General features: G+C 48.3%; 1 protein-coding gene across 5 annotated transcripts in view; it reads right to left on the reverse strand.

Annotated features, from left to right (window-relative positions):
• The window catches only part of TMEM229B (transmembrane protein 229B), a 36,851-nt gene extending 22,952 nt beyond the window's left edge, over window positions 1-13,899 (reverse strand). The window contains exons 1-2 of one of the 5 annotated variants that reach the window (XM_032405366.1): window positions 8,646-9,333; window positions 7,597-7,789 (exon numbers count right to left, since the gene is read on the reverse strand). Coding sequence is in view for 1 of the 5 variants with exons in the window: in XM_032405362.1 (XP_032261253.1) it covers window positions 12,942-13,051 (110 nt within the window). In the remaining 4 variants the exon portion in view is untranslated. Of the gene's footprint in view, window positions 1-7,596; window positions 7,790-8,645; window positions 9,334-12,941; window positions 13,102-13,154; window positions 13,413-13,507; window positions 13,587-13,822 lie in introns of those variants that run through there. The other 4 variants (XM_032405367.1, XM_032405364.1, XM_032405363.1 and 1 more) reach the window with 4 other exon arrangements.
• Window positions 13,900-26,530: the final 12,631 nt, after the last annotated feature.

The raw sequence follows: 26,530 nt of genomic DNA on the forward strand, positions 1-26,530 counted from the left end.
TTACTCAGGATCTGTGTTGGGCCACCAGGGACACGAAAAGGCTGGAGAGGCAAAGGCCCTTCTTGGGCCACAGGAAGCTGCCATTCTACGTGGCCCTGGATCACCCGACTGGCCTGGGCGTACGTGCTTAGGGCGCCTGCCGCGATGGGGCACCAATGAAAATTATTTAAAAGGAGAGAAAATGAGAGGGAGTCAGAAAGAAGCTATTATGGCTTCAGTGCACCAATAAATTTTGCTGTTTCTAAACACATGACTCTATCTTAGAACTTAGAATTATATTAATTTATGTTTAATTATTTATGGGACTATAAGTGCATCAGTGCTGACCACCTCTAAAGATCTTGATCCAGCCTAGACAGTAAGTAGAGGTTGCAGTCCTGAATGCTGACAAGAGTCGAGCAGCCAACTCAAATTATTGAAGATATATAAGAACTATTCTATTAAGAAAGTAGGACTAAGGGTGCCTGGGTGACTCAGTCAGTGAAACTCTTGATTTTGGCTCAGGTCATGATCTCAGGGTCGTGAGATCGAGCCCCGAGTCTGGCTCCTCACTGAGCGAGCAGCCTGCTTAAGATTCTCTCTCCCTCCCCCTCTGCCCCTCCACCCCATCTCACGCTCTGTTTCTCTCAAAAAAATAAAATAAAGCACACAGGACTGACAGGACTTGGCAGGGATTTCTAGGGAGGGGGCGCGAGTCAAGGGTGACACCCAGACTTTTGACTTGGGCAATAGCAGTGTCATTCTCTGAGAGAAGAGGATACAAGGAGAGGGGGAGAGATAACCCACTACGCGCTGCCTTTCAGATGCTCCAAGTCTGAGCTGCCCACAGCCTCTGGTTGGAGGCAGGTCAAGGGCCCTCAGCTGGATGAAGCAACACAGAGCGAGGCTGCTGGGGAGAAGGGGAGAGCGGTGATATCTGGGGCTGACCGAGGATAAGGCACTGTGAAGGGGTCTGAGCAAGGGCCAAGGAGGTAGGAGGACCCCCAGGAAAGGACCCCGTCAGGGAGGAGGGAGCTGGGGGGTGTCAGGGGCCATGGTCAACTGCAGAGGCAAGTCAGACAGGGGCTGGAGAGATTTAGCAGCACGGAGGTCACTGGGGGCCATTCAGTAAGGAAGAACCACCACAAGAGGAGGTGACTGAGACAGTGTGTACTGATGACTCTTGAGGATAACTCTTTTGAGAAGTTTGCTTGTGGAGGGATGGAGGTGGAAGAGCTGCTGGAGAAGCAGCGATGAGGGGGTATCCTTTCTCCCTTCCTCCTTTCCTAGATAACAGAGACCTAAGGAGGCTGAAATGCTAAGAAAAAAACCACACAGCAAGGGAGCACTTGTAGATAGGAAAAGTGCTGTGGGGTACACACGGATGCTCTGGCCATGGAGGAGAGCACAGCAAGCCCCAATCCCAAATGCCAGCAGGACACATGCATCATCATGACCCCCATCACGAGAGGAGAGCCAGGCATCCGGAGTTAAGGTCATGCAAACACTGAGGTGCTAGAGCCCAGACCTGGAACACAGTCCTTCTTCCAGACTTCCAGACTAGTAGTTCTCAATGGGGACCCCAGGGTTGGAGGGAGCCTCGGTCAGCACCATGGTGGATGAGGGTGCTTACAGGTCCTCCTTAGAGGTGGGAATCCGGAATTCCCACCACGGTCCACAAACAAACTCTCCCACATGACTTTAGAACGTTCCACTGGATATTCACAGAAGTGAAAATCCCATTTATAATCATCTGCATCTAGAACCAAACTCCCTTTCTGAAATAAACACAGAGGATTTTTGCATGGTCTTAACATATACTGAATTGTCTGGGAATGCCATCACAGTGCAATTCGAGGGGATACTGTACCTCATATTCTTTGGAACTTGACCAAGAGGGGTTGACCATCCGGGAAAATCACGTCAACCTCAGCGGCAGCTCTCCTGGTACCTGAGTGACCCACACAACACACCTGTGCCCTGTGGGTGTCTGTGGCTGTTACAGTCCGTGAGTCTGTGTACACGCTCAAGCATCTGACTTCTTCCTTCTGTTTCCCGCGTAGTCGTCCCCAAGCAATTACATACTAGAATACATGACACTGTATTGTAACTAACTTTTCCTTTATTTCTCTTTTATGTTACGTTTAGGGTATTATATTGATTTTTTTTAACATGTGTATATGTAGGTCGTATTATTTAGGAGTTTTATTCAGGGTAATCAGAAGGCATTACAAATATTTGCTAGACAAAAAGGGGGCACCATTCCAGATCATGTGCCCCTAGAATCAAGGGGAAACTGCAGTGCCAAGGCGAATCAAGGGGTGAACAGAATCACAGTGGCTTCAAAAGATCATGCCATGGAAGAAATTTAACGATCTGTTACGGATATCGGCACGAGGCTCCTGAATGATGGGTGTACAGATAATGTGGTCAACTTATGGGGTGTAAGAAAACTATTCAATTGGGCACCTTTGGGAAATTTCATCTCCATGATTAATTTAAATTATACTATATCTCAGCATTTTCCTGCCTAAGGATGATGGGTAAAAGACCACAAGGCATCCATAGGGCCTGGGAAATGATAAATAGTTCAATGTCTGGAGGCAAAGATGTGTTTAGAAGAAGTCAAAGAAATAGGTGCCAGGATTGGTCTGGGGAACATCTTCTTAATGGATGAGAAGATGAGTAAACAGTATGTAAGAGGATGCTTACGGATATTTATGGAAAACGCTATATGGTGAGGAATCACGGACAGGAATAGGGATAGAGAAGTGATCTCAGAGGACCTCCACTAGGTTAAAAGGCAGGCCAGAAATACTTCGGGCTCAGATTCTGAGAGGGATGGTTATTTAATGGTGGGAGAAAGATGGCCTGAATTCCCATAAGCACACGCATCACTGCCAAATAAGGACTAAGGGCTGGAAAAAAAAAAAAAAAGGTATCTTTCAATCAAGAGGGGATAGCTAACTGATTCATGAGTCCTCCCCCATCTGAGGACAGCCAGGGCCTGGGAAAAGAGGAAGGGAGCAGCCTGCCAGCTTGGAGTGCCAATGGAAGGTCCAGAAACAAGACGTCTGAGCCTGGCTCTTCTACAAACACTTGCAACTCTATCACCTCTCAGTTCCCTCATCAAAAAGATGAATAAGGGGCACCTGGGTGGCTTACGTGGTTAAGCGTCTGCCTTCGGCTCAGGTCATGATCTCAGGGTCCTGGGATCGAGCCCCACATCGGGCTCCCTGCTCAGCAGGAAGCCTGCTTCTCCCTCTCCCACTCCCCCTGCTTGTGTTCCCTCTCTCTCTGTGTCTCTCTCTGTCAAATAAATAAATAAAATCTTAAAAAAAAAAAAAAAAGATGAATAAAACACAATGGAGGGGTGCCTGGCTAGCTCAGTTGGTAGAGCACATGACCCTTAATCTCAGAGTCATGAGTTCGAGCCCCACATTGGGCATAGATAGTACTTTTTAAAAAAACACACAATGGAACGCTTTAGATTCCATCATTGTACATTTTTCTATTGTTTTCATGTTTTCCCAGGAGCATCTGTGTGTGTGTGTGTGTGTGTGTGTGTGTGTGTGTGTGTGTGTATACATTTATTTATTTATTTATTTAATGTCAGGTCAAAGTAGCTGTAGAAACTATCAACCAGACTGACTCTCACGTGAGTAGCTGCATCACGTCCTAGAAGGAAGTAGAGGAACCAGGCTCACTTGGGCTCCAAAAAGCATCCAGATATAGGAAATGTCTCCAGGAACCAGTTTACAAGTCTCTCTGGAGAGCTGATTCAGCCAAGGAGCCGACAGGACCCCACAGGTTGAACTGAGCCGCAAATACTCAGCAGGTAGCTCCCACTCTAAGGACACACCAGTTCATCCCAGAAACAGGGACATGGGAAGAGGAAAGCCTTGGTTCAGGAGTCATGCAGGGCTGGGATTAGGTAAGGTGGGTGAGGCAAGAGAGGCACAAACTTTAAGGAGACACCAAAAACACTTACAAATCAAGTTACATGATCTCATAATGCAGTATTTTTAAAAAATCAAATTGGTAAACAAAGTCATGTTGCAATCAGAGCCGGGATTAGGGCAAGGCCGACCAGGCAAGGGCAACGTGAGGTTCTCTGATGTTACACGTGTCCTGCTTAACAAAGGCCAGTCCCACCTGCAATGCCAACAGCACCTCTGTGGACAAACACTACCCAGCACCACCATCCCTTATCCCAAATTCAGAATTCAGAATTTTTTAGATTTTAAGAGGTGATGTAGAACACATCCCATGGATTACATAATCCCCACAGCAGGGTTTGGGGCGAGCACCTCAATTTAGCACATTAACATTTCTGCAGTCAGACCTATGAATAGTCACGCTCTGCAAAGAAGATACGTCCTGAGCCGGTATTGCCATAACGTGAGTTAAAGAAAAGTTTTTTGGTTTTAGAACGTTTTAGATTTTGACACTGCCAATAAAGGCGTGTGGGCTTTAACAGCATTACATTAGGTCTCTCAAAGACAAAAGGCAGCAGGTTGAACCCAAACATTGATAACCCAGAAGAAGACGAATCACAAAAGTTGGTCAAGGCCAGGGCAGACTTAGAGCAGTGTTTCCCACAAGTCAACCAACTAATAGTCAATCCATTTTGTGTGTAAAACCTTGTGCAGAGTCCTGGGAGGTAGAAGACCGGCAAGACACACAGTTCCTGCCCTCAAGAGCTTAGAGGTTAGTGGTGACAAGAAGGTAAACATAAATCATGGTATACTGAAAACTGAAGGGAGCTAACCCACACTCTCACTTTACAAATGTTGAAACCATTACAGGAGGGGAGGATGGAGGGCATGGGGAAATAGGTGATGCAGATTAAGGAGGGCACTCCTGATGAGCACTGGGTGTCCTCCGTAAGTGACGAATCACTAAATTCCACACCTGTAATTATTACACACTGTGTGTTCACTAACTGGAATTTAAATACAAATTTGGAGGAAAAAAATGTTGAAACCAAGGTTCAGAGAGGTCTCAGGTCTTGCACAAGTTAGCACCAGGCAGTTAACCACACAGAGAGATCAGAATCTGGGTTTGCTAACTGCCCTTCACTATTCTTTGCAGAAAAGCACATAATAATTGCCGATATAGTAATGAAATACCAAGAGGAGTAAAAGATCCCAGCTGAAGTGGTTTTGGTCAAATACACCCTTGCAGCAAAGATGAGTCTGACTTGGAGAAAGGACTTTGATTTGGGGAGGCAGAAGAGCAGAGGAGGGCCCTCTGGGTGGGGAAAAAAGACATGGGGCGGGGCATGAGTCTCTCAGGGTCCTTGCACAAGGGGATAAGGCTCCTGTAAAGGGCAGAGGAACTGCCAGAAAGGCAACGCGGAGAGCTTGAATGCCACAGTGAAGAACCTACACTTACGTCCCTAAGGCAGCATTTGCCAACCATTTGCTTTTCACCTCATGACTTATGGCTGCCCACCACCCTTGTGGGCAGAGACAGCATGGAGTGGGTCAAAAAAGCACGCTCTAGGCTCAGATTCTTCCCATCTGAATCCAGGCTCTGATGCCAACTCTATGACCTTGGACAAGCTGCTCGACCTCTCTTTGCTCGTTTTGTAGAATGGAAATAATAAAAGCATCTCCCCCACAGGGGTTAAATGGAAGAGCATGTTTCTGGGACTGCAAACAGTACCTGGCATTATGAGCACTCAAGTATTAGCTGTTGTTAACCTTTTTATTTAAGTTAAATTTTTAAATATGTGCTGCAGCCTTATCTTGAGCAATAGTATCCGTGACGTCACGGGCTTCTTGTGACAATTATGGTTTTGATACACATATAGCTAGAGATTTTCATTTCATCATATGCAAGAGAAGGCTGGCATGAGACCCGAGCAGGTCTTGTCCAAGAGGGCCACCCAGACAGACTATAGGACCTTAGCTGGAAGAAGCTTGAGGTAAATCACTGGGTTTTATGGGCTGATGAAAGAATAATGATCTAGAATAGAGGATAATTTGCTCTTTTCAAGACAATCAGAAGTGAATGATCCCAGCAACTGGGTGGGAAGGAGTCTCTGAGGACGCCATGAACACAGCCCCAAGAGAGAATCAGCATCAAATACCTGCTAGGCCCGGGAAGCTAAAAGCCAGCAGACACCAGTACTGCCCAAGTAAGCCGTTTCCTGTCCCTCCCAGCCCAGTGACAAAGGACTGGACAGAGTAAGTATTGAATTGAGGCAATGTTTCGTGACTTACAGTGACCACAGGACCTTCTACTGCCTAAGAATGACCCAGACTGTTATGGGGCCTGAGTTTTCATCCCAGGACAGGAGAAGAACGAATCCCACTGAATAAGCATAAAGGGACAATGGGAGACAAAATTAAGTCACTTTCTGAGTACAACCCAATAAGTCTTGTTTCTCTGTACTCATTAACTCATTAGAAACATAGCTATTTAAATGAAATGTTTTGTCCCTGTACCAACTGAAATCATCTCTCATATTCCCAGTGGTATGGTAACCACTCCCTGGAAATAATGGGATTAAGGACAGTAAGGAACCAAGAGGAAAAGCAAGGCAGGCGGGGACAGAAAAGATTGGTTTGGTGGGTTCAGTGGGAATTCACTTGCTCCTCAACCTTGAATATGATGAAATGAAAATCGACGATGTACCAACAGACAGCAGAATCCAAGGGTCCTTGGACAAATGGCTTTGTTCAAAGGGAAATTGAGATGACCCAAATCCATGAACAGAAATGCTGTGACTCCCTGAGTTCCTGGGCTGAGCTTCCAGGGGGAGTGAGGGCCGCCAGAGGAGGCATGTTCTCACTAACTCCAAGTCACCTGGAAAGCATCGGTCAAAGCGCCACGGTCCCAGAGCCTTGGGCTGGGGGGCTGGGGTGTGGATTCTGGGTTGAACCATGCCCTAGAGTCTGCCAAATCAAGTGCAGAATGTGCAACATACGCCAAAACACAACTTCCCTGCTGCCTTTGGCTGGGGACAGTTGGAGGATGAGGGGAGTGTGAAGTTTAAGTGTTAAGACAAGAGACAAGGCATGCTCCTCACAGTTCAGGAGATGGTGAATACAGGGTAAACAGATGCCACCTCTCAGCTGCCCCACTTAAACAGTCAAAGGAGGAATGACCTAACCCAGTCCCCCTTCCCAAGAAGGGACTTAACTCCTGCTCTTTGTCCCTTAATTTGGCTTCTTTCTCCTTCAACCCCACCTCTGTTCTCCGAGCTCTAACTTCCTACAATTCTAGACCAGCTGAATTATTCCCTGAGAAAGGACCAAGTCGTCCAGACTCTGCTGGGTCAGCCAGCATTACTGCTGGAGGAGATTTACAGAATCTCTCTTTCAACATTCTCATCTTACATATAAGGAAACGAAAGGCCAAAGCACTCATGTCATGTGGCCGGAGTCACTGAGCCAAGAGAACCCAAATCTCCCTGCCCCCCAGGATGATGCTCCACTATACACCATCATGCTAACTCTCAAAGTGGGGTCCGCTTACCTCCCCAGACCACCACCTCAATCTTCATTCCTCTTCCACAAACACTTCACAATGGTAGAAGAGCCTTAGAGTTAATTTGCCTGGAACAAATATGGATGAAAATTATGAGAATCATCTCAATGAACTAACCCGTGACTTTGAAGGGAACACTCAGTGGCCACAAATACTTTCTCAGAAGAACAGGACAGTCCAGTGCTTGCTACCCTTTGCAGAGTATACCTGGGACCCCAGAGTCAGAATCAGGTCTCCACAGCTGGACTCTAATGATGAGCAGGGGAAGGCCCAGAAACCAGGTTGGAGGATGAGGTCTGGAGTCAAGAATCTGCAAAGATAAGCCATTATGACTAGTGGCAGTAGGGTGACAGAAAGAAAAACGCTGCCCAGGGAGTCTGTTCAGTGAGAGAAAAATTTTGGCATCAAAATGAAATGGGGTTTATGAGATACATTCCTATGCCAAGCAGAGAGTCTGTTCCCCTTATAGTAACTCCCAGGCCATCTGGTCTACTTCCTCAGTGCAGGGTACCAACCTCTCTCTCCTTCCTGAACATTCATTGGGATGTTGTTTTTCAAATAAGATTCTGTACTTCCATCTCCTTTTAACTAGCTGTGTTTAATCCACATCAGCTCTCCTTCTTCTATCTTACTGACACTATCTCCACGTTAACTTTCTCCTCAAGACTTGTTTCATGCCCTGATCCAAGGTTATAGAACACAACAGAATCAGACAGATTCCCAGCTCACATTCCAGTTTGGGCACTTCTAGTCGTGTGACATGTGCAATCACTTTATCTTTCAGAGCTTCAGTTTTTCCAGCTGTAAAATGGGGATAATTAGTAGTAGCTATCTCATTGCCGTGAGAAAAAGAGAACATATGTCAAGTGATTAGCCCAATGCCTGGCATACAGTAAGTCTTTAATAAATGGTGGCTGTCACTGTTATCATTGTTATGATCACTGAAACCAGCCGAAGCTCCATTTGTGGAATTAAGGCTCGGAGGGCTGAAATCGGCTGTCCAAGATCACACAAGTGAATCAGGGAGGGATCCAAGATTTTCCTGATTCTGGAAGGTTTTGCCAAGCATCGGCTCCTGCACAAACGACATCATTGCCTAATGACCTAGAAATCTGAGTATCTGATCACATCCATGTACCACAGCTGATGATTTAACAAACACTCACCATGTGCTAGAAACTGTGTAGACGCTACGAAAGCTTCAAGGCACCTATAGGTCATCGTATGGAAGTCATTTCCTTGTTTGTAGCAGGCAAAAACACAGTTAGAAAAACAAAAATCTGGAGCTGCTCCTTGTGTTACCCAGTGCTGACATATTTCTTGTCCATATTTGTTTTAAGAGAGAGCTGAAAGTAAGACCAATACCCTGGCGGCCTTAGTCCTGGCTTTCAAAAGGCCTTTTGGATTGGGAATGAGAGGGAGGGGGGACCTACAGACTAGAATGGGATCTGGCCAAGGATGGCTATAAAAAAGAAGGTAGGGTTTGGCAGTAGGCTAAAAATAGGTCCCCACCATTGCTCCAAAGCACATCGATTATTGTCTATAAGGTGGGCTTCTCGAGGCACCCGGGTCCGTCCCTCCACCGCCCGTGCAAGCACTGAAACCATGGAGCCCAGGAAGCACATTTTATCTTGAAGCATGAATCACCCTTCAGAAGTCCAGAAAAGAATCCTCTCTTTGTGGCTCTTCAATCTCCTTCTTGGCTGGCATCCCTAGATCCTCGGGGCTGGTATCGAGGCCTTAACGAAAACTCAGGGTGAGTGACCTTTCTGATGGAAACGGACCATTCCAGAATCTGATGTGATGGGGTGCCCCTTAAAAACTGAAAGGAAACAGTGAATGAATGAACCAGCTAGAAAGCATTCATCATTCAAGCTCAACTGCGGAAGCAGTCAGAAATGGCTAATCCAGTGTGTTCTGAAGGCGGGGCTTCCAAAGTAGAAAGGAATGGAGAAAATGCTCTCAGATTATGCGCCCCCACCCCCCTTCTATTAGATCTCCCTACATGAGGTTAGGATTTGACAATGCAAGTCTTATTTCTTTTAAAACTGTTATGCTTCTAAAGGATGGAGCAGCAGGAAGGAGCAACCTGAGACCCAAGTCCTGTCCGTGTACACTGTTGGCCCTAATTTCAAGGACGCTGTCCCTTCTACAATACCAGTCACACTGGGGCCAAGAGCCCTGAAAGGATATCAAGCTCCCTGTTGGGGAGCCAGCAGAGTAAAGGATAATGGGCAGCTGGATGGTCAGAAACAGAAATTGGCAATGACTTCGGTTACTCCTCACATTGCCAGACAGGACTGTGACCAACCCCAAAGATAGAAACACCAACATCAGAGGAGGGTAGAAAGTTACCTTTCAGAACCATCCTTTGAAGGAGCAGGGGACCAATACCACTCTGTGGCCTCAACCCCACTAAATGTATATATAGGGAGATTGATGTTAAAATGAACATTGAGGACAGCCTTGGGTGGAGGAGAGTAGGAGCCCACACCTGCAGGATGGGTGTGAGCACAGGCAAGAGGGCAGGCCCTCCTTTTTTATCTGGGAATGAGACCTGACTGATTCAGCTTCAGCTCTATCCAGGGATGTGAGTCGCAGGGGTGACAGCCACTTCCTTTTCCTTAAATCACAGCAGCATGGAGCATCCCACAGTGCAGAGTCTGAGGCCCATGGGCATCAGAAACCAAACACTGGGTTCCTAAACTCCATCGGTGGGTCTTCATCTTATCAGGGACTCCTCTAGTGCTTGAGTCTCAAACACGGTGAAATCGCAGGAAAGGAAAACTTGCCCCCCATAGACCGTCACACATACCACAGCCACTGGCCTAACTCTCAGTGTGGCTCAGTTTCCCTGAAGGGAAACCATAACCAAAAGTGCGGCCTCCTAGCCCGTCCCCAAAATCCGCTTCCGCTTCACTTTTCAAATACAAAGCCTCTGACTTCTGAGATGGGGTGGTAGAGCAAGCAGAAGACCTGGCCAGAAAGGCTGTATTTCTTCCTGACATCCCTTCTGACATTCCCTCCTTAGCCAGGTGTTGCCACAAAGGGAGCTGAGAGTTTGCCAAGACAGAAATTATCCACACCTTAAAAGGAATGTTCCTGCAATAAAAGAAAAAAAAGAAAGAAAGAAAGAAAGAAAGAAAAAGAAAACCCAAACCACCTTGCCTATAAATCGGGGGTGAGGGGAGAAGGTAGGAGGAAAGTAAAGGAATACAAATTTGAAAATGGCCAGGCTGTGCGGGGAGGGGGGGCGCGGGCTTAGATTTCCCTTCCCTCAAGGACAGCCAGATCTGATATGGCCTCTGATAAGACCAAACGGCTTCACTTTACTGCCTGTACCCAGGTCTCAACTTGTAACATCAGAGTCCCTGACATCATCAGAGACCCTTCTCAGAGCTTGGAAGGTGACTGTCCCTGATGTCCAGGCTGGACCCTGTCTACCGGGGAAAATCCTACTTGGAAGGAGTTCTAGGATGTCCGGAGAGCAGAGGCCGAAGAAAAACCCTTGCGGCCTGCGTGCGGCAGTGCCTTCCGATGAAAAACTACGCTTTTAAAACCAGCGCGGAGCTTTACCTATCACAGAAGCTGTAATTTAGCCCTTTCCTGCAAAATGACACCTTTCGCTTTAGAAACAATATATAAATCTGATACAAGTGAAATAAACCCAGTATAAGTTTCCCTAACTTGCTTCACATCTTTCAAGGAGCCTTGGGTCCTTTACATTTACAAATGTAAAACTTCATGCCTCATTGCTTTAAGAGAGGGAGTCAGGGGAGTATCGTTTTCGATCAGACTGTCAGTACATCTGAGGAACAGTCCCCACCTGGGGCGGGGAGGTCAGGCCTCCATATCCTTACTCTCAGTTCTGAGTAAACAGCTTGGGATAAACCCAGTGGGGGGCTGAGCAATAATCAACCCTACCCATTTAGAAGGGAAAGGTCCCTACAAGTCGGCTGGTGGTGCTCTCTGGTCTAGCACCTGCACCTGACTTCCACCACACATGTAGGACTCAGGGGACTTCATTTTCTCCTGCCACCCCTCATCGGTCCTGGAACCTCCCTTACTCCAGTGCCTTTGAATGGCCAAAGTCAACATTATATCAGCTTGTCATCTGGCCTCCAAGGACCTGTTGTCTCCCAGTTACCCCCCTCTGTCCCCAGTACAAAGCCTTGGGGTGGAAGGCCAAATCTCATCCCAGCCCACCTCATCCATGTCTCCAGAGCAACACGGCCTACCCCGGCCCAACCACTGGTATCATTAGCCCATTTACAGGAGCACGCAGGAGAGGCACCCAACAGTCCAGCTCCCCACCACCCTCAGTGCCTTCCGTCTCCACAGGCAAGCAGATGTAGTTCTGCCCCGCAACCAGGGGAAAACCCAACTCTCACAGCGCCGTCCTTTCTAAGAGGAAGAAAGGCAATGGGGGCCGCCCTGCCACAGAATGGAAACTGGTGGTCACATGCAAGCCAGCTTGGGGCTGGAGACACCAGCGACCTAGAAGCCGGCCCACTTGTTCTCTAGAGAGAAAAACAGTATACCACCCCCCGGTTAAGCCATTCAGCCCTATATTTTACGCTTCTTCCTGTTTATAGCAAAGAGAGAAATCCAGGTGGTAATATAACCAAAGTCCAAAGGCCAGAGTCACAGCGCATTTGTTACTCGGTGCTGAGAACACAGGAGAATTGGTGAGCAAAGCCCCCAAGGTTACTCTGGCACAGCTCCCTGGGGTCCTGATCTCTTTCTCCAGGGAGGGTTTGAAGTGGCATCAGAACAGCCTAGCGCCCTGAGCTCTGTACCTGAGACAACCAAACCTACCCCCGAGGAAACCTGGGAGAGGAAGGAAGGAAAGGGGGTCAGCTTCTGACCGGGCGCTGAAAGAGGGGAAGGAAGACACCTGGGAAAGAGACCAATGTCTCCCTGCCCTTGCCATGAACAGGGCTGTAATGGTCCCCATCTCAACCCTGCATCTCCCGCCCGAGGACCGCGAATCAGAGAGGGCAAATGGAGAGCTGACGGCCAGGCGGCTGGGCCGGGCCTCAGGGCACTGACTCAGAGAAGAGAGGACACCCAGGTGTGCAGTCCACCATCACCCAGTTTTTCCATGCACTCTGGGGAGAAAGCAGCAGGGTCATCTTGGCACGGTTCCATCCCCTTCAGGAAAGTCCTCAGCCTCAAACTCAGGAGGGTCGGTGTTTCTCACTCCCATGCCCTGGCTCCCTAGCTCCCACTGAAACTGGCGCCCCCCTCCGCGCTCCCAAGGCGGCCTCAGAGGTGCTCTCCGCCCGGAGGAAGGGGGGGATGTCAACCTTCCGGGCCGGAGATCCCCGCTGGCCCCTTCCTCCCCCCCTCCTCCCCGATACACCTTTGTTTCAGGCGGGGAAAGTTGCCAACGTGCACCCCTTCCCCAACACGCCCCCTTGTGCGCCCATCCCCCGCAGGGAAGCCAAGCCCGGGCGCACCTTCTAATCTGCGGCTCGCTCTCCAGCCGGGGCAGCCGCTTCGAAACCGAAAGCAAAGAGGTAGAGGGATCGGGCAGAACCCCCCAGCCCGGCCGCCCGGTCTCCCCCATCACTGCACCATCCCCGGGCCCCGCGCACTCGGCGCTGCCCGCCCCGCGCGGCCACCTCTACCGGCGGCGAAAAGGCCTCTCCGCCGGCATCGGGGGCACCTACCGGTGCGGGGCCGGCCGTGGCTGCGGGCAAGGGCAGGGCAGGGCCGGCCGCCTGCCGGGTGCAGGTGCGGCCAGGAGCGCCGTCTCCCGGCTCGCTCCCGCTCCTCCTCCCGCGCCGGGACTCGGGGCGCTCTCCTGCGCCGCCTGCTCCCCGCCCCCACGCCCGGAGCTCCGGCTCCCCCCCGCGTCGGGTTGCCGGCCGTGCCTCCCCCACGCCGCCGGCCCTCCCGCGCCGCGCCTAGTCCCGCATTGTGTGTCGGCGCCCGGCGCGGCGGCGCGGGGCTCCGGGGGCTGCAGCCGCCGCTGCCCGGGCCGAACCGAGCCCCCGGCGGCGGCGGCGGCGGCGGCACTCACCCATAGTACGGATGCTGTGCAAACTGCACATGCTCGCGTCTGACAGGCGCGCTGCCTCCGGCCCCGCTTAACTCCTTGCTCGCCCGCTCGCCCGCTGGGTCCGCTGCCCCGCCGACCCCGCCGCCGGCCCCGCCGCCTCCCGCCTCCGGGAGTCGACCGCACCCCGGGCGCCTGGAAACGCGCCCTCCCTCGGCCCAGGCCGTGGCGCAGGTGGCTGCAGTGCAGAGGTGCTCGGCGCTCCCTGCCCCTGCCTCCCCGCCTGCAGCCGACGCGTCCGCAGGAGCCGGGGGGAGAGGACCGGCCCGCGCCCCTCACCTCCCAGCTTGCAGGAGTTGTGGGGACTGCGCGTACGACGGCCGTTGTGGGCATCCTGCAGGTCTCCGCCACCTGAGGGCCACGGACCACGTGGTGTTGCAGACCCACTATGTGCCAGCATTGTGTTCTGTGCAATCCATTCATTGAATCAGTCCTGCCAGGTCATTTTTATTGTTCCCATTTTCAAGATGGAGAAACTGAGGCCTATGGAAATTAAGGAATTTGCCTAAGGCAAGGTCTGAAGCTCCAAGGCCCACATTTGGTTTATACTGAAAAGATTAAAACAGGTTGTTCTTTCTGAGGTCAGTCTAGATATCCTCTCTTAGAAGGTGAAAAAAAATAATGGATGTCATCTGGAAAGCCTGGAGATTCTGGAATGTGGATCTTGGGAAATGAGTGAGAGGGCCCTGATATCAGACAGGCCGGTCAGACAGGTCCTAGGTCCTGCATAGGGGCTGAGCAGGGAGTGGGAATGTAATCCAAACCCTATCCCCACTCCAAGCCTCAGTTCTGGCACTGGGTATGGCAGCCAAGAGGAAAGGACTTTTTTGGTTTGTTTGTTTAATTTATAGGTAATGACCCCTGAGGTTGTCTTTTTGTAAACAGTCCATTCTGAGGGGGCAGGTGTCCTTTTCTAATTCACACACAGACCTTAGGTGTGCCTAGGCCCGATCTCTCCTAGCCCTCTAACTTATTTTTCCCACATGCCACAGTGACAAAGGGTTCTCACAGGTCCCGAGCAGCACTGAGTCTTCAAAGAAAAGGGACCTGAAGATCCAGCTAGTCTCCCCCAGTCTGGGTGAGAAGCTGGGCTGCTTTCCAACTACCTGAACCTAATCTGATCCTATGTCTTCTAATTGCTTTATGGGGCTGTGGGTCCTCCGTCAACCTCCTGTCCCTAGCCAGGATATTCAAAGATCAACAAAGGTGTTTCCAGCTAGGGATGGGCAATGTGGACAAGGAGTTCTAAGGCCATCCCATCCAACCTAGTTCTTAGGCTGGCTGAATCATTCTTTCCAGAAGGAAAGCACTGGGGTTCCATGAGGGCAGGAGTTATATTGGATTTCTCAAACCAGTGTAGGAAGTACACAGCCATGTGGATCCAGTAGCAAGAGCTCTTAGCTCCCCTGAGTTAGTTTCCTCTTTCATAAGTATGTTGTGATGTGGAAATGCAAGCTGGTGCAGCCACTCTGGAAAATAGTATGGAGGTTCCCCCCAAAATTGAGAATAGAGCTACCCTACAGCCCAGCAATTACACTACTGGGAATTTACCACAAAGATACAAATGTAGTGATCCAAAGGGGCACCTGTACCCCAATGTTTATAGCAGCAACGTCCACAATAGCCAAACTATGGAAAGAGCCCAGATGTCCATCGACAGATGAATGAATAAAGAAGATGTGGTGTGCATACATACATACATACATATATATATATATATATATATATATATATAATGGAATATTACACAGCCATCAAAAAATGAAATCTTGCCATTTGTAACAATGTGGATGGAACTAGAGGGTATTATGCTAAGCGAAGTAAGTGAATCAGAGAAAGACAATTATCATATGCTCTCACTGATATGCAGAATTTAAGAAACATGGCAGAGAATCATATGGGAAGAGAGGAAAAAATGAAACAAGATGAAACCAGAGAGGGAGACAAACCATAAGAGACTCTTAATCTCAGGAAACAAACTGAGGGTTGCTGGAGTGGAGGGGGGTGGGGGAACGGTGTAACTGGGTGATGGACATTAAGGAGGGTATGTGATGTCATAAGCACTGGGTGTTATATAACACTGATGAATCACTGACCTCTACCCCTGCAACTAATAATACATTATATGTTAATTAAAAAAATAAGTATGTTGTGATGACCCAACAATATAATCCATGTACAGTCCTCAGTACACAGTGGGCCTTCAATAACAGGACAGTGTTTTCTGCTGGGAGTAAGGCAGGGAGTGGGCAGAAGGGATCGGAGCTACAGCGAGGCTCATGGGCTGTCCCTGGAACACTATCAGAGAGACAGGAGACAGTCCCCTCTCAGGAACACCTTAGCAAGAAGGGGCTTCGGTTAGTCTGGCAGCAAAGCCCACCTACTGAAGAAGGACCTCCCTTGTGCCCTCTTCCCACCCCCCACCCCCTTGTGCCCTCTTGCCTCAGAGGCCCAGTTCTCCCACTCTGCTTCTCAGTCTGTGGCTGGGAGCTGACTCGGCTCCCTCCCTGGCTCTGGGAGGCAGCATTGCACAGAACACAGAATGGGCTGTTGAGGCAGATGATCTGAATTCCGGGGGACTTATCCTAATGGACAGTATGTACAGTGCCTAGTGCCCATGATATTTTAAGACCCACAAAAATGTTTAAATTTCTTTCAAAATCAGAGACAAAAAATAAACTTTGAGATCAAAGAAAATGTTTTCATATATAATATTAATATTTTCATCCTTAGTGTAGAAGCCAAGTTGCCAGTTACAGAATCAAGAAGAAGGAAGGGTGAGAAACCAAGGCACAAGGCTTGACATCAGCCGGTCTCTACTCTATCCAGCTCTCCCATGGACTTAACTGCACAATCTGGGTTTTCCTCATTCCTAAATTAGGAATCATTGCTTCCTAACAAAAATTCATATAATAACTTAAAATTAACATATCGTTTTCTCTTTGGGTAAGGCAGCTATTTTAACCGTCATTTTATAAATGAGGAAATCCAGGCTCAGAGAGATTGCGTGGTTTGATCAAGGCTATACAGCTAGTAAAAGCAGAATGCAGGTCAAACTCAGGTCTTCTGACATTCCATCCAAGGTCCTTTATGTCTGTCTGCACCTAGAAAATTTCGAATAAGATTGGGTATGTACCGGGCAGAGCAGTCGGCACCAGAAGCAGACCTAAAAAGAGCATCTGTGGCAATGGTGGGTCCCCTGGCTTTTCACCCAAGGAATGCTGAGACCAACGTACCGTGCTGTGGGAGGGGGTGGGGAGAATGACGCCAGGTGAAGGTAGGCACAGTCATAGTAACTCTAGTGGTTCAAGTACAGATTCCAGGTGGAAGGCATGGGACAAACCAAGCTCTACTGCGCTAACACACACTGAAGGATGGCAGCCCCTCCTTTGTCTTCCTGTCTTAGCAAAGCAAGCTGGATTTGAGTCCAGACTCCACATCCTAGCCAGAGGTCTTAAGGCTATTTATTTAAACTTTCTGAGGCTAGATCCTAATCTACAGAATAGAATGGCAATAATCCCCAACCCCCTGGCTGTCATAAGCATAAATAAGATAATTTTAGATATCTAGCATATTGTCAGGCACATCCACGTAGTGAAAAGTCCCTGCCGTAGTAGGCAGTTAATGATAATTCTTGCCACATCTCTCTTCTAACATCAGGTAGGGAAAAAGAGAGTCTTTCAAGTGTCCTTGTAGTCTCTAAAGTGTCTTGAATAGTTTAGGTTCTCAGCCATGTTTTCTGAAAGACGAGAACTCTTCTACCCTTTTACTAAGCAAACCATCCATAAAGGGGTTGCTCTTGTCCACCATAAGTCATTTTCTTGATGACTTTCAAGAGAAACAGGAAGATTTCTGTATACTTGTTAGAGAGAATTGGTTTCCTGGGGGTTGCCCTCTGACCACAAGTCAGGAGTGATGTGGCTCAAGAGGGTGATTTCAGTGGGGGGACCGGGCCCATAGCCAGATCAGGAAGGACCTGGGAGGGCACCTGGGTCGTTAAGCGTCTGCCTTCGGCTCAGGTCATGATTCCAGGGTCCTGGGATTGAGCCCCGCATCAGGCTCCCTGCTCCGTGGGAAGCCTGCTTCTCCCTCTCCCACTCCCCCTGCTTGTGTTCCCTCTCTCTCTGCCAAATAAATAAATAAAATCTTTAAAAAATATATTTAAAAAAAAAAAAAAAAGGAAGGACCTGGGAGGGAGCCCGAGCATGGAAATTGGAGGCCAAGAGAGAACTGTCTCTTGCATAGTACATGTATTTGCATAGTCCATCCCAGATGCTGGGACAGGAAAGCTGGGTTAGGAGCCGAGGAAACATTGAAGCCAAAGGCAATCTCAAGATTGGAATAATGTGGACCAGCTTTACAGGAAAACCAGCTGGGTAAGGACAACTGGAGAAACCTCAGGCCTCCGATCCTAACAAGCATCCAGGAAGTCTTTCTGTTTCTCTTGTAAGTCATCAAGAAAATTGCTTGTGGTGGACAAGAGCAACCCCTTTATGGATGGTTTGCTTAGTAGAAGGGCAGAGAAGTTCTTGTCTTTCAGGAAATATGGGCATGGTCTTAGCAGTATGAGAGGAGGTCAAGACAATCATCGGGAGTTTGAAAATTGTAGTGGTCCCTTCTGGAAATAGGAAGGAAGGGTCATAGACTAAAGAGTGAACCTGCATCATTTAGGAGTCTTTGGTTGCAAGGAACAGAAACTGACTTTAGCTATCTTAAGTCTGAAAAGAATTTCTTGGAAGGATATGATCAGAGGGCTCACAGATTTGAAGGGAATGATGGCAAAACAAACTCAAAAAGGCTAGAACCAGAACAGCATTGGGAACCCTGGGTAGTAGGAAGTAATTGAGAGTCTTCTCAGGGCTCTGTGGCTAAACAATTGGGCTTCAATCTTTTTTTTTTTTTTAAGATTTTATTTATTTATTTGAGACAGAGAGAGAGAAGAGACAGAGATAGTGAGAGAGAGCATGAGCAGGGAGAGGAGGGAGAAGCAGGCTCCCTGCTGAGCAAGGAGCCCGATGAGGATCTCCATCACAGGACGCTGGGATCACGACCTGAGCCAAACAAAGGCAGATGCTTAATGGACTGAGCCACCCAGGTGCCCAGGACTTCAATCTTTTTATCACTTCTGCTCCTGTTAGAGGCAAACTTACCTAAGTTGAGTCAGGCATCCACCTCTTGGCCAGGAAGGGCCGGCAGGATTCTCTGACATGAGCTCTACCAGCACCCACATCATGACTGAGAGGTAAGCGGTGAGAGAGAAATCAAAGAGCAGTTTCCCAAAGGAGGCCAAAGGCTGCTACACAGCCCCGTGCAGCAAATGTCCATGCCATGGGGGAAGCAGACAGCGCAGGGAATTTGCACCTGACTCAGTGCCCTGGTAGAGCTCTTAGCTATGAAAGAAGGTGAAGGGAGAAACACATAAGCCTCAAAAAAGTAGCAGGAAGCTCTGAAAAGTACCAGGACAGGAAGGCATAGTTTGCTTAATAAAGTCACTGCTCGTTCTGGGGTTGGTATAGAGCTGGAAACAGGCAGATGTTTTATGGACTTTTCCAACTCTGAGCTGTGCTCAGGAATGGGTGAATTGTGATAAGGGGAAGTGAGTTGCAAAAGGTTGTTACGAATGTCCTCAAATGTTCACAAAATGCCTCTGAAAGGGGAAAAGGGGTACCAGTAGAGGGGGAAGAGGAGTTAAGCCCCAGGGAAATGCTCAACTGCCTGCAGATTTATCAGAAGTTTTGCTCTCCATATGTCTATGTGGGAAAGGGGTATGAACTTTCACAGAGCTCTCAAAATAATGTGTGTGTGTGTTCTTACTTTGGTATTTAAAAGTCACGTCCTCTCTCTTTTTTTAGTCATCAAAAAGAAAATGCAACAGATAAGGACTATTCAGTATTCATGAACACCTCGAGCCTGAAAATGAAGAACTCACCATTCTGTGATAATGTGAATTCATCCATAAAGCATTAAGACATTAATGTGTGTGCACTAAGACAGCCCTGGAAATTAGTGCAGTTTCATGAGATTAGCAGTAAATTAGGGGGGGTGGGGAAAGGCTAATGCTAAAAGAAATCGAAGTGAAAATATGAAAACATACATTGAAATTACACTGCTTCATATTTCTACGTGTTGAGTTTAACTGCGAAGGTTGTAAATGTAGTGGTGGGGAGGGTGAGACAGAGTTCATTATAAAACTTAGGAATCATGGAGAGAGCTACCCCCACTCCCCAGCTGCTCTCATTTCCGACTCAGCAGTCAGCCCAGGTGCTGGGCAAATTGGAAAGAATTTCTGCCCTGGAGATTAGAAACTAAACTCCAAGCTGGTCACCTCCCCTCCGTGCCTCCCTTTGCCAGGATACAAGGAGCTTAGTCGTCTGAGGAGGGACAAAGGGATATTGTTAAGGGGAGCCCGCTTTTGAGAAGGCTTTGCAACTAAAAGCTTTTATGCTGCTATCTAAGCCATTCTGCGTGGGGGGGGGGGGGGGGGTGCACTGTGTGCCTCTCCCAACTTCACTGTTATCAGTTCAAAGAGAAACTTCAGCCAGACACCACGATTGCAGAAGGATATCTTGGGACTCGGCAACACTAATAGGCTAAGAATTTCTATCACAACATCTCATCCAAGTCCCAATTCTGGGCCCCACTCGGTCCTGGGATGGGTGAGAGTGGGAAAATCTTTCTTTTTGTAGATCTGAGGCAAAAGGTCTCTGCCTTAGGAGCTGGCTCTGAGGCCACCCAGCTTGGAGGTGGGGTGGGGTGGGGGTGGGGTGTGCAGATCGCATCACCAAGGGTCGGAGAAAACCTGTTTCAATTCTTTTTACCCTCCTTGCCTTGGCCCTTCTAGGAGAACTCTGCCATCTTCAGGAAAGGCTGCATAAGCCTGAGAGGTTGATGATCCTCGGGACTCTGAGTTGTCTAGGGAATTAGTTCAATTAGGTGTCCTATTAGTCTCAGATGCTAATTAATTAATAAGTATGTATTTAGTGTCTTCTCTTCCCAAGCACTGTGCTGTTGTGAGGACTGACCTGACTTCAAGGAACTTTTTAGTCAATTCAACAAACATTAATGTACTGTGCTAAAGATCAGGGTCACACAGGTAAAGAGATTGAGACCTACGCACGTAGCCATGAGAACAATACACAATGGTCTATAACAACAAAGCATTCCTCCCTGGTCCTAGCTTTAAATTCTGTACCTCCGGTGCCTTGGAAGGTCTGTGATTATTTGCCTTCTATGACACGGAGCTGTTTCCATGACCTGGCTTTCTCTCTACCACCCTCTATAAAGAAAACTCTCCACCTTGACTCAAAATTGATGAGTATATGCAAATTTATACACTTTTTTCTATCAAAAGACTCTGCCCCTCCTTCTTGCCCACAGCTTAGGTCAAGGTTTGCTTTCTCTTATGTCCTTCAGCAAGATACACACCTAGGAAGGAAGCAATGCCATCTTTGATGGATTTTCTTTCCTATCTGTGGGTTGTTATGTTGGGTATATAGAGCTGTGACCTCCTCCAGGTAAGACAGTAGACAGGTCTGGGGACAGGGAGGGAAGAAGAGTGGGGTTTCCAATGACACAAAAAAGAACTTGGCACTGCTGAGTACTTTGTCTGGACCTGCATGTTTGTGTTCAGAGTGCAGGGGCTGAGAAGAGAACTGGTTGCTCGGGGGCCTCTTCTTGACCCATTAAGTGCCCTTTGGGGTGTTGGTATAATGGGAAAATTACTACCATAGCCTATCTCTGAGTTTTTACTATTTAAATCCAAATTCTTGTTCTAGGAAGACACTAGGCTCAGTGGGTCCCACTCCCTGTCCTGCCACTTGATAAGCAGGCTGAATGGAGTTGGATGACGTCCCAGAAATCCAAGAACGTCAAGGGAAGGGTCTGAGGGTCTCCGGTACTACCGTTAAGGAGTATGGATAAACATGGGTGAGTGTGGAGGAGTGAGAAGCGGTGGAGGGAAGGAAAATGGACTCTGGACTTTCTCCTTGAAATCATTCACCATATTGCTCCTGCCCAGAGCCCCATGAAGTCAGTCCTCTGGATTACATCCAACTAGCCACATGTTCCTCCTTCCCTCAAGTGGAGAACGTGGCCGAATACATCATTTCCTTTACAGGATGTAAATGGACTTGGATTAGAACTAGGCCCAAGTTAACTCTGTCCCCAGACTTGTGTCTGCTCCTTCAAGACCTGGACACCTGCCAGACCACAAGAACACAGTGCAGAACAGGAATCCAGTAATGCTATTGTGGTCGTAGCTTAATTGCTCTGAAGAGGTAACAAGGATCCGGGCAACATCAAAAGCATGTGAGTCCCCTCTGATCTGAACATTGACCCCCAATTCTCCCACGTGTCCACTCGCAATATCCCTCCCCGGGACGTTTACCTGTTCAAGGCTGTGACTCAAAGGGATTGGCATTAAACTTGAGGGATGGGAAGTGACAAGGGCAAATTCTGGCTCTTTGGCAGACTGTGGCTCTACTGTACCTCCGGTGCCTTGGAAGGTCTGCGATTATTTGCCTTCTATGACACGGAGCTGTTTCCATGACCTGGCTTTCTCTCTACCACCCTCTATAAAGAAAACTCTTGTTTGTTAGTTGTCAACTTCCCTGAATCTCAGCTTGTCAACTTCCCTGAATCTCAGCTTTCTACATTACTGATGAGATCAATACTTGAAAAACTTCTTAATAGTTTATTAGAAAAATGATTCATACTCCTTGTAAGACATTCGCATAATATAGAAAAGAACAAAGCAGAAACTAAAAACATTACACCAAATTTCTACACCATTAATGTTTGGGGAAAAAAATCTTCCACTCACATTTATGTACATGGATATATATGTAGTTCTGTATACATACAGTTTTACGTAAAATAATTCATGTTATATACATTTTTTCTAGAAATTGTTTCACTTGACATTAAGAAATGAATACCTTTCGGGGCACCTGAGTGGCTCAGTTGGTTAAACGTCCGACTCTTGACTTTGGCTCAGGTCATGATCTCAGGGTCATGAGTGAGATCGAGCCCGCATCAGGCTCTGTGCTGGGTGTGGAGCCTGCTCAAGATTCTCTCTCCCTCTCATTCTGCCCCTCCCCCACTCTCTCCTTCTCTAAAAAAGAAAAAAAAATCATAAACTATGTCAGGGAAAGCAGGGATTTAGAGTGGAGGGAAAGGTCCCAGAAAAATTTTAGTGATCCTTATCTATAAATAGCTTCCAATCTTAGGTACATTACTACATATGTACATTATCTTCCACTGGTTTGAATGGCGAGGATATTTAGGGAAATTTCTTATTCTGAATATTCCAATGGATTTATTTCAACACTAAAATTTTGCTTCCCAAAGAGCCATGCTCTTCCCAAGAGTATTTTTTCCTGGGAGATCCTGAGTGCACGTAAGAACAATCCCCTAAGCTCTGTAGGGAAATTCCTGCTTTCAGGAACAGACCATTCCAAAGCCATCTGAGAGTCTCCCCAGTGGCCACTGGAGCAATACGTAGTGTTTGGAAGGAACAACAGTCATGTGTTACCCCTAGAGCAAAGCCTGTTGCTTCTGATCCTAGGAATCTGGGGGTTCTGTTCCATCACCAACCTCCCTTCTTACGTATGAGACCTGTTGGCTCTACCTGATTCCTTTGGGTGGTCCCCACACTGTAATTGGAAAGGGACCCTCTTCTGGACCTGAACCAGGAAATTCAGAATGCGGAAACTGCATTTTGGAAAGGCGCACTGTCCGTACCAACTCTCTGAAGTCTCCAAAGCTCACTTTTACATGAGCAAATCTCTCAATCTGTGGATTCCCTCGGTACTCTGAGTTGAGCAGTCTGGTTCTAGCTCCATGTCTCGTCGCTTTATCTGTGGCAGAGGGAAGATGATCCTTAAACTGCAGCTTGGACTTTTGCAGCAGAGACTCTTCCTGTTCCCGCTCTTGTGCCATGACTGGGTGAGAGATGCCTGGAAGAAGTGCCAAGCTGATGGTCTGTGCACTGCTGAAACCAAGTGTTCAGAGCTGGGCAGGGGAGAATGTTCTTTACAGCTTTCTCTACTTTACCTTCATCCTTTAGTACCACTAAGTTTTCCAATCCCCTTCCCTGAAACCATGCAACACTGAACAGGAACAAAGTATACAGTTTAAGGTTTAAAGTCTCCACTTTAGACAGAAGTTAAAGCCCCATTAACCACTTCCTTTCAAGGTGACCAAAGCATGCACTGGTCAGATCAGAAGGGAAGAGATCTGTCCCTAGGCATGGCTGGGAGTAGGAATGTTGGAGCTCGCGTTCTTTAAGAAAACAAAAGCCATCCTGGGGAGCCTGGGTGGTGCAGGCGGTTGAGCCACCGACTCTTGGTTTCAGCTCAGGTGGTGATCTCAGGGTTGTGGGATTGATCCCCACATCAGGCTCTGTGCTCAGTGCAGAGTCTGTTTGAGATTCTCTCTCCCTCTCCTGCTCTCTCTCGCTCTCTCTCTCTCTCTCTCTCTCTCTCAAATAAATAAATAAATCATTAAAAAGAAAAGAAAAATAATAAAACAAGCCATCCTGACCACCAGATGGCGCTGAGAGATAGCTTCCCCTGTCCTGGCTAGAAGCTGGTCAACTTGGGGATTTTGAGAGGGAAGACAGATTATGTCGCCTGGACTAAACCCCCTTCATAAAAAGGAGCTGGCAAAGAGGGCTTCCAATAGGATCTAAGACCTGACAGTCGTAAAGCCCCTGAGTCTGAGAACAACGATCATAAGCATGACAGATGAAGGCTTGATTGATCAAAGCAGATAACTGACCGATTGGTTTCATGATAAACCCTTGGGGGAAGGAAGGAGGAAGAGCTGCAAGGGTTAGGTCTCCTCATTCCATCCAAGTATTTCATGTCTTGCCATCCCTGTGAATTCGGCGGCATTTGTTGGCTCCCTCTTACAGGAACCACTCAGCCTGGAAGGTGCCCTGCAAGGGAGCTCCCGTGTCCCTGAAGCAGAGGGACCCCTACTCACAGCCCTGCATGTAGATCTCCACCCAGTCAGGTGAAGCAGCCGCTCAGAGAGGGGAGGCCAAGAGGCACAGAGAGGCCCTCCACAGTCCAGTTTGCCCAGGAATGAGCCACATGTTCCTCGATGCTCTCCCTCCCCTCTTCCCGGTCCACAGTGGACACTCACCAAGCACGTACTCAATGTGTGAAAGCAGAACCCTAGCCCACCAGACCTCTCCCATGGTCTGTCATCAGCCGAAGAAGGAATAATAAACTATAGCATCTACTCAGCACTTGCTATCTGCCAGTACTGAGCTAAGTGCCCGAGCTGGAATTTGAACTCTGGAAGTAGAATCCCAGAGGCGACACACTGTTGCCCTGAGAACTCAAATGTCTGAGGCTGCCACACACTGGGCAGAAGAAAAGGGGCCGAGGTGCCACGACCAGCTCCCTGACTAGCCTGAGTTCCCTTGGCTTCTTAGAACCCCAGAGTCTCTTCCTGCATGGGCTCCCTAGGCTGCTGGAGAACCTGCCACTGACTTGAAGCTGGTCCCTCCTGCCCCTTGATGGGAGCCACCATTGTTTTCAACTGCGATGAAAACGGATGGAGAAGTGAGACAGTTGGTTTAAAACCTTGATGTTGTAAGTTCTCAAATGATCAAGAATCCCACTTAGCTGGCTGGATTTACCCAGTTCTCATTCCCCAAGCTCTATCAGCTCCCTACTCAGCTTCCCTTTCAACCTCGAGGCCACCTCCTTTTCTCCCTCCGCACCCCCATCCTACTGAGCCCCCCCTCTGCCTGGCTCTCTCTTGCCTGGGGAGCTCGCAGCTGCACTGGACAGATCATTTTGCACTGATATCTGTTGTAATTACGTCAGTTCTACCCTGTGTTGCCCTCTGGAGCTGGTGTTCCTCTCTGAGAAGATCACTGGTGTGTTGGAATATGATGTATGACAAACCAGTCAATACCAGGCACCCTATTGGTCTAAGGATCATGAAAATACAGACCCCTGGGCCTGCTGATCTCAATGTGCAGGGCCTCCATCCATATTTTTAATCAGTGGCCCTAGGGTTTTATGATATAAGGTTAGATGGGAAATCACTGCCTTCCCTCTCATTGGGGTCCTTCTTGACCAGCCCTTCCTTCCACCCATTGCTCTTTGTTAGCTTCCAAGTCTCTGGGCACCTTGCTAGTCCTTTAAACCTCCATTTAGTAACACTTACTAGGTGCATATGATATGCCGGACACTGGGGCAGACTCTTTATCCCCATCTTTACAACTACCCTCTAGGGAAAGAATACCAATTGCTGTTTTACAAATGTAGAATCTCTCCCTTCCCTGCTCTCTGCCTGGCTCTGTCTGCTTCTGCTGGCTCTGGAGCCCACAGCTGGACTGGAGAGATCATTTGCCATGCTCCCCACTGGGAAGACCCAGGATTCAATGGCAGGCATATTTGGTTTTGAAGTCTATGTCCTGAGTTCATTGGTCACACTTGCTACACTTTGTTTCCTCACACAGTGCCTGGAAAATGGCAACTACTCCATAAATATTTGTTCCTGAATAACTGAATGAATAAATGAAAGAAGAGTCCATGCCCAAAGTTAAGACACCTCCCCCTCCCAACACACACACACACACACAGAATTCTGCCTCTGGACCATTTCATTTCCTTCCTACACTGCATCTCTCTACATGTCTGGTCACTGCCTTCCTACCTGAATTGGACAATGACTCTGAGCCTCTCTGCTCCAGCCCATGGTTGCCCTGGCTGCTCCCAGAGATTCAGCAGTAGGAATTGCCTCCTGAATTCTCCATAACCCAAGAGCTGCCAAGCTCGGCCTCTGGCTCCTGAGATAGAAGGCTGGACCAGGACTGGCCCCTGGGCGTCTGGGCTTCTGAGGCCCCTTCCCCGTCTCCTCTCCCTCCCTTTCCTCCTTTAGTCTCCTTCCAACAGCAACTGAGAACAAGGCCCTGAGGGCAGAAGAAGGGGTGCTTGATTTGGGAGGGTTTCAGTGAAGAAGGGT

This window comes from Phoca vitulina, unplaced genomic scaffold (assembly GCF_004348235.1).
Source record: "Phoca vitulina isolate PV1807 unplaced genomic scaffold, GSC_HSeal_1.0 scaffold7, whole genome shotgun sequence".
Lineage (NCBI taxonomy): Eukaryota > Metazoa > Chordata > Mammalia > Carnivora > Phocidae > Phoca > Phoca vitulina.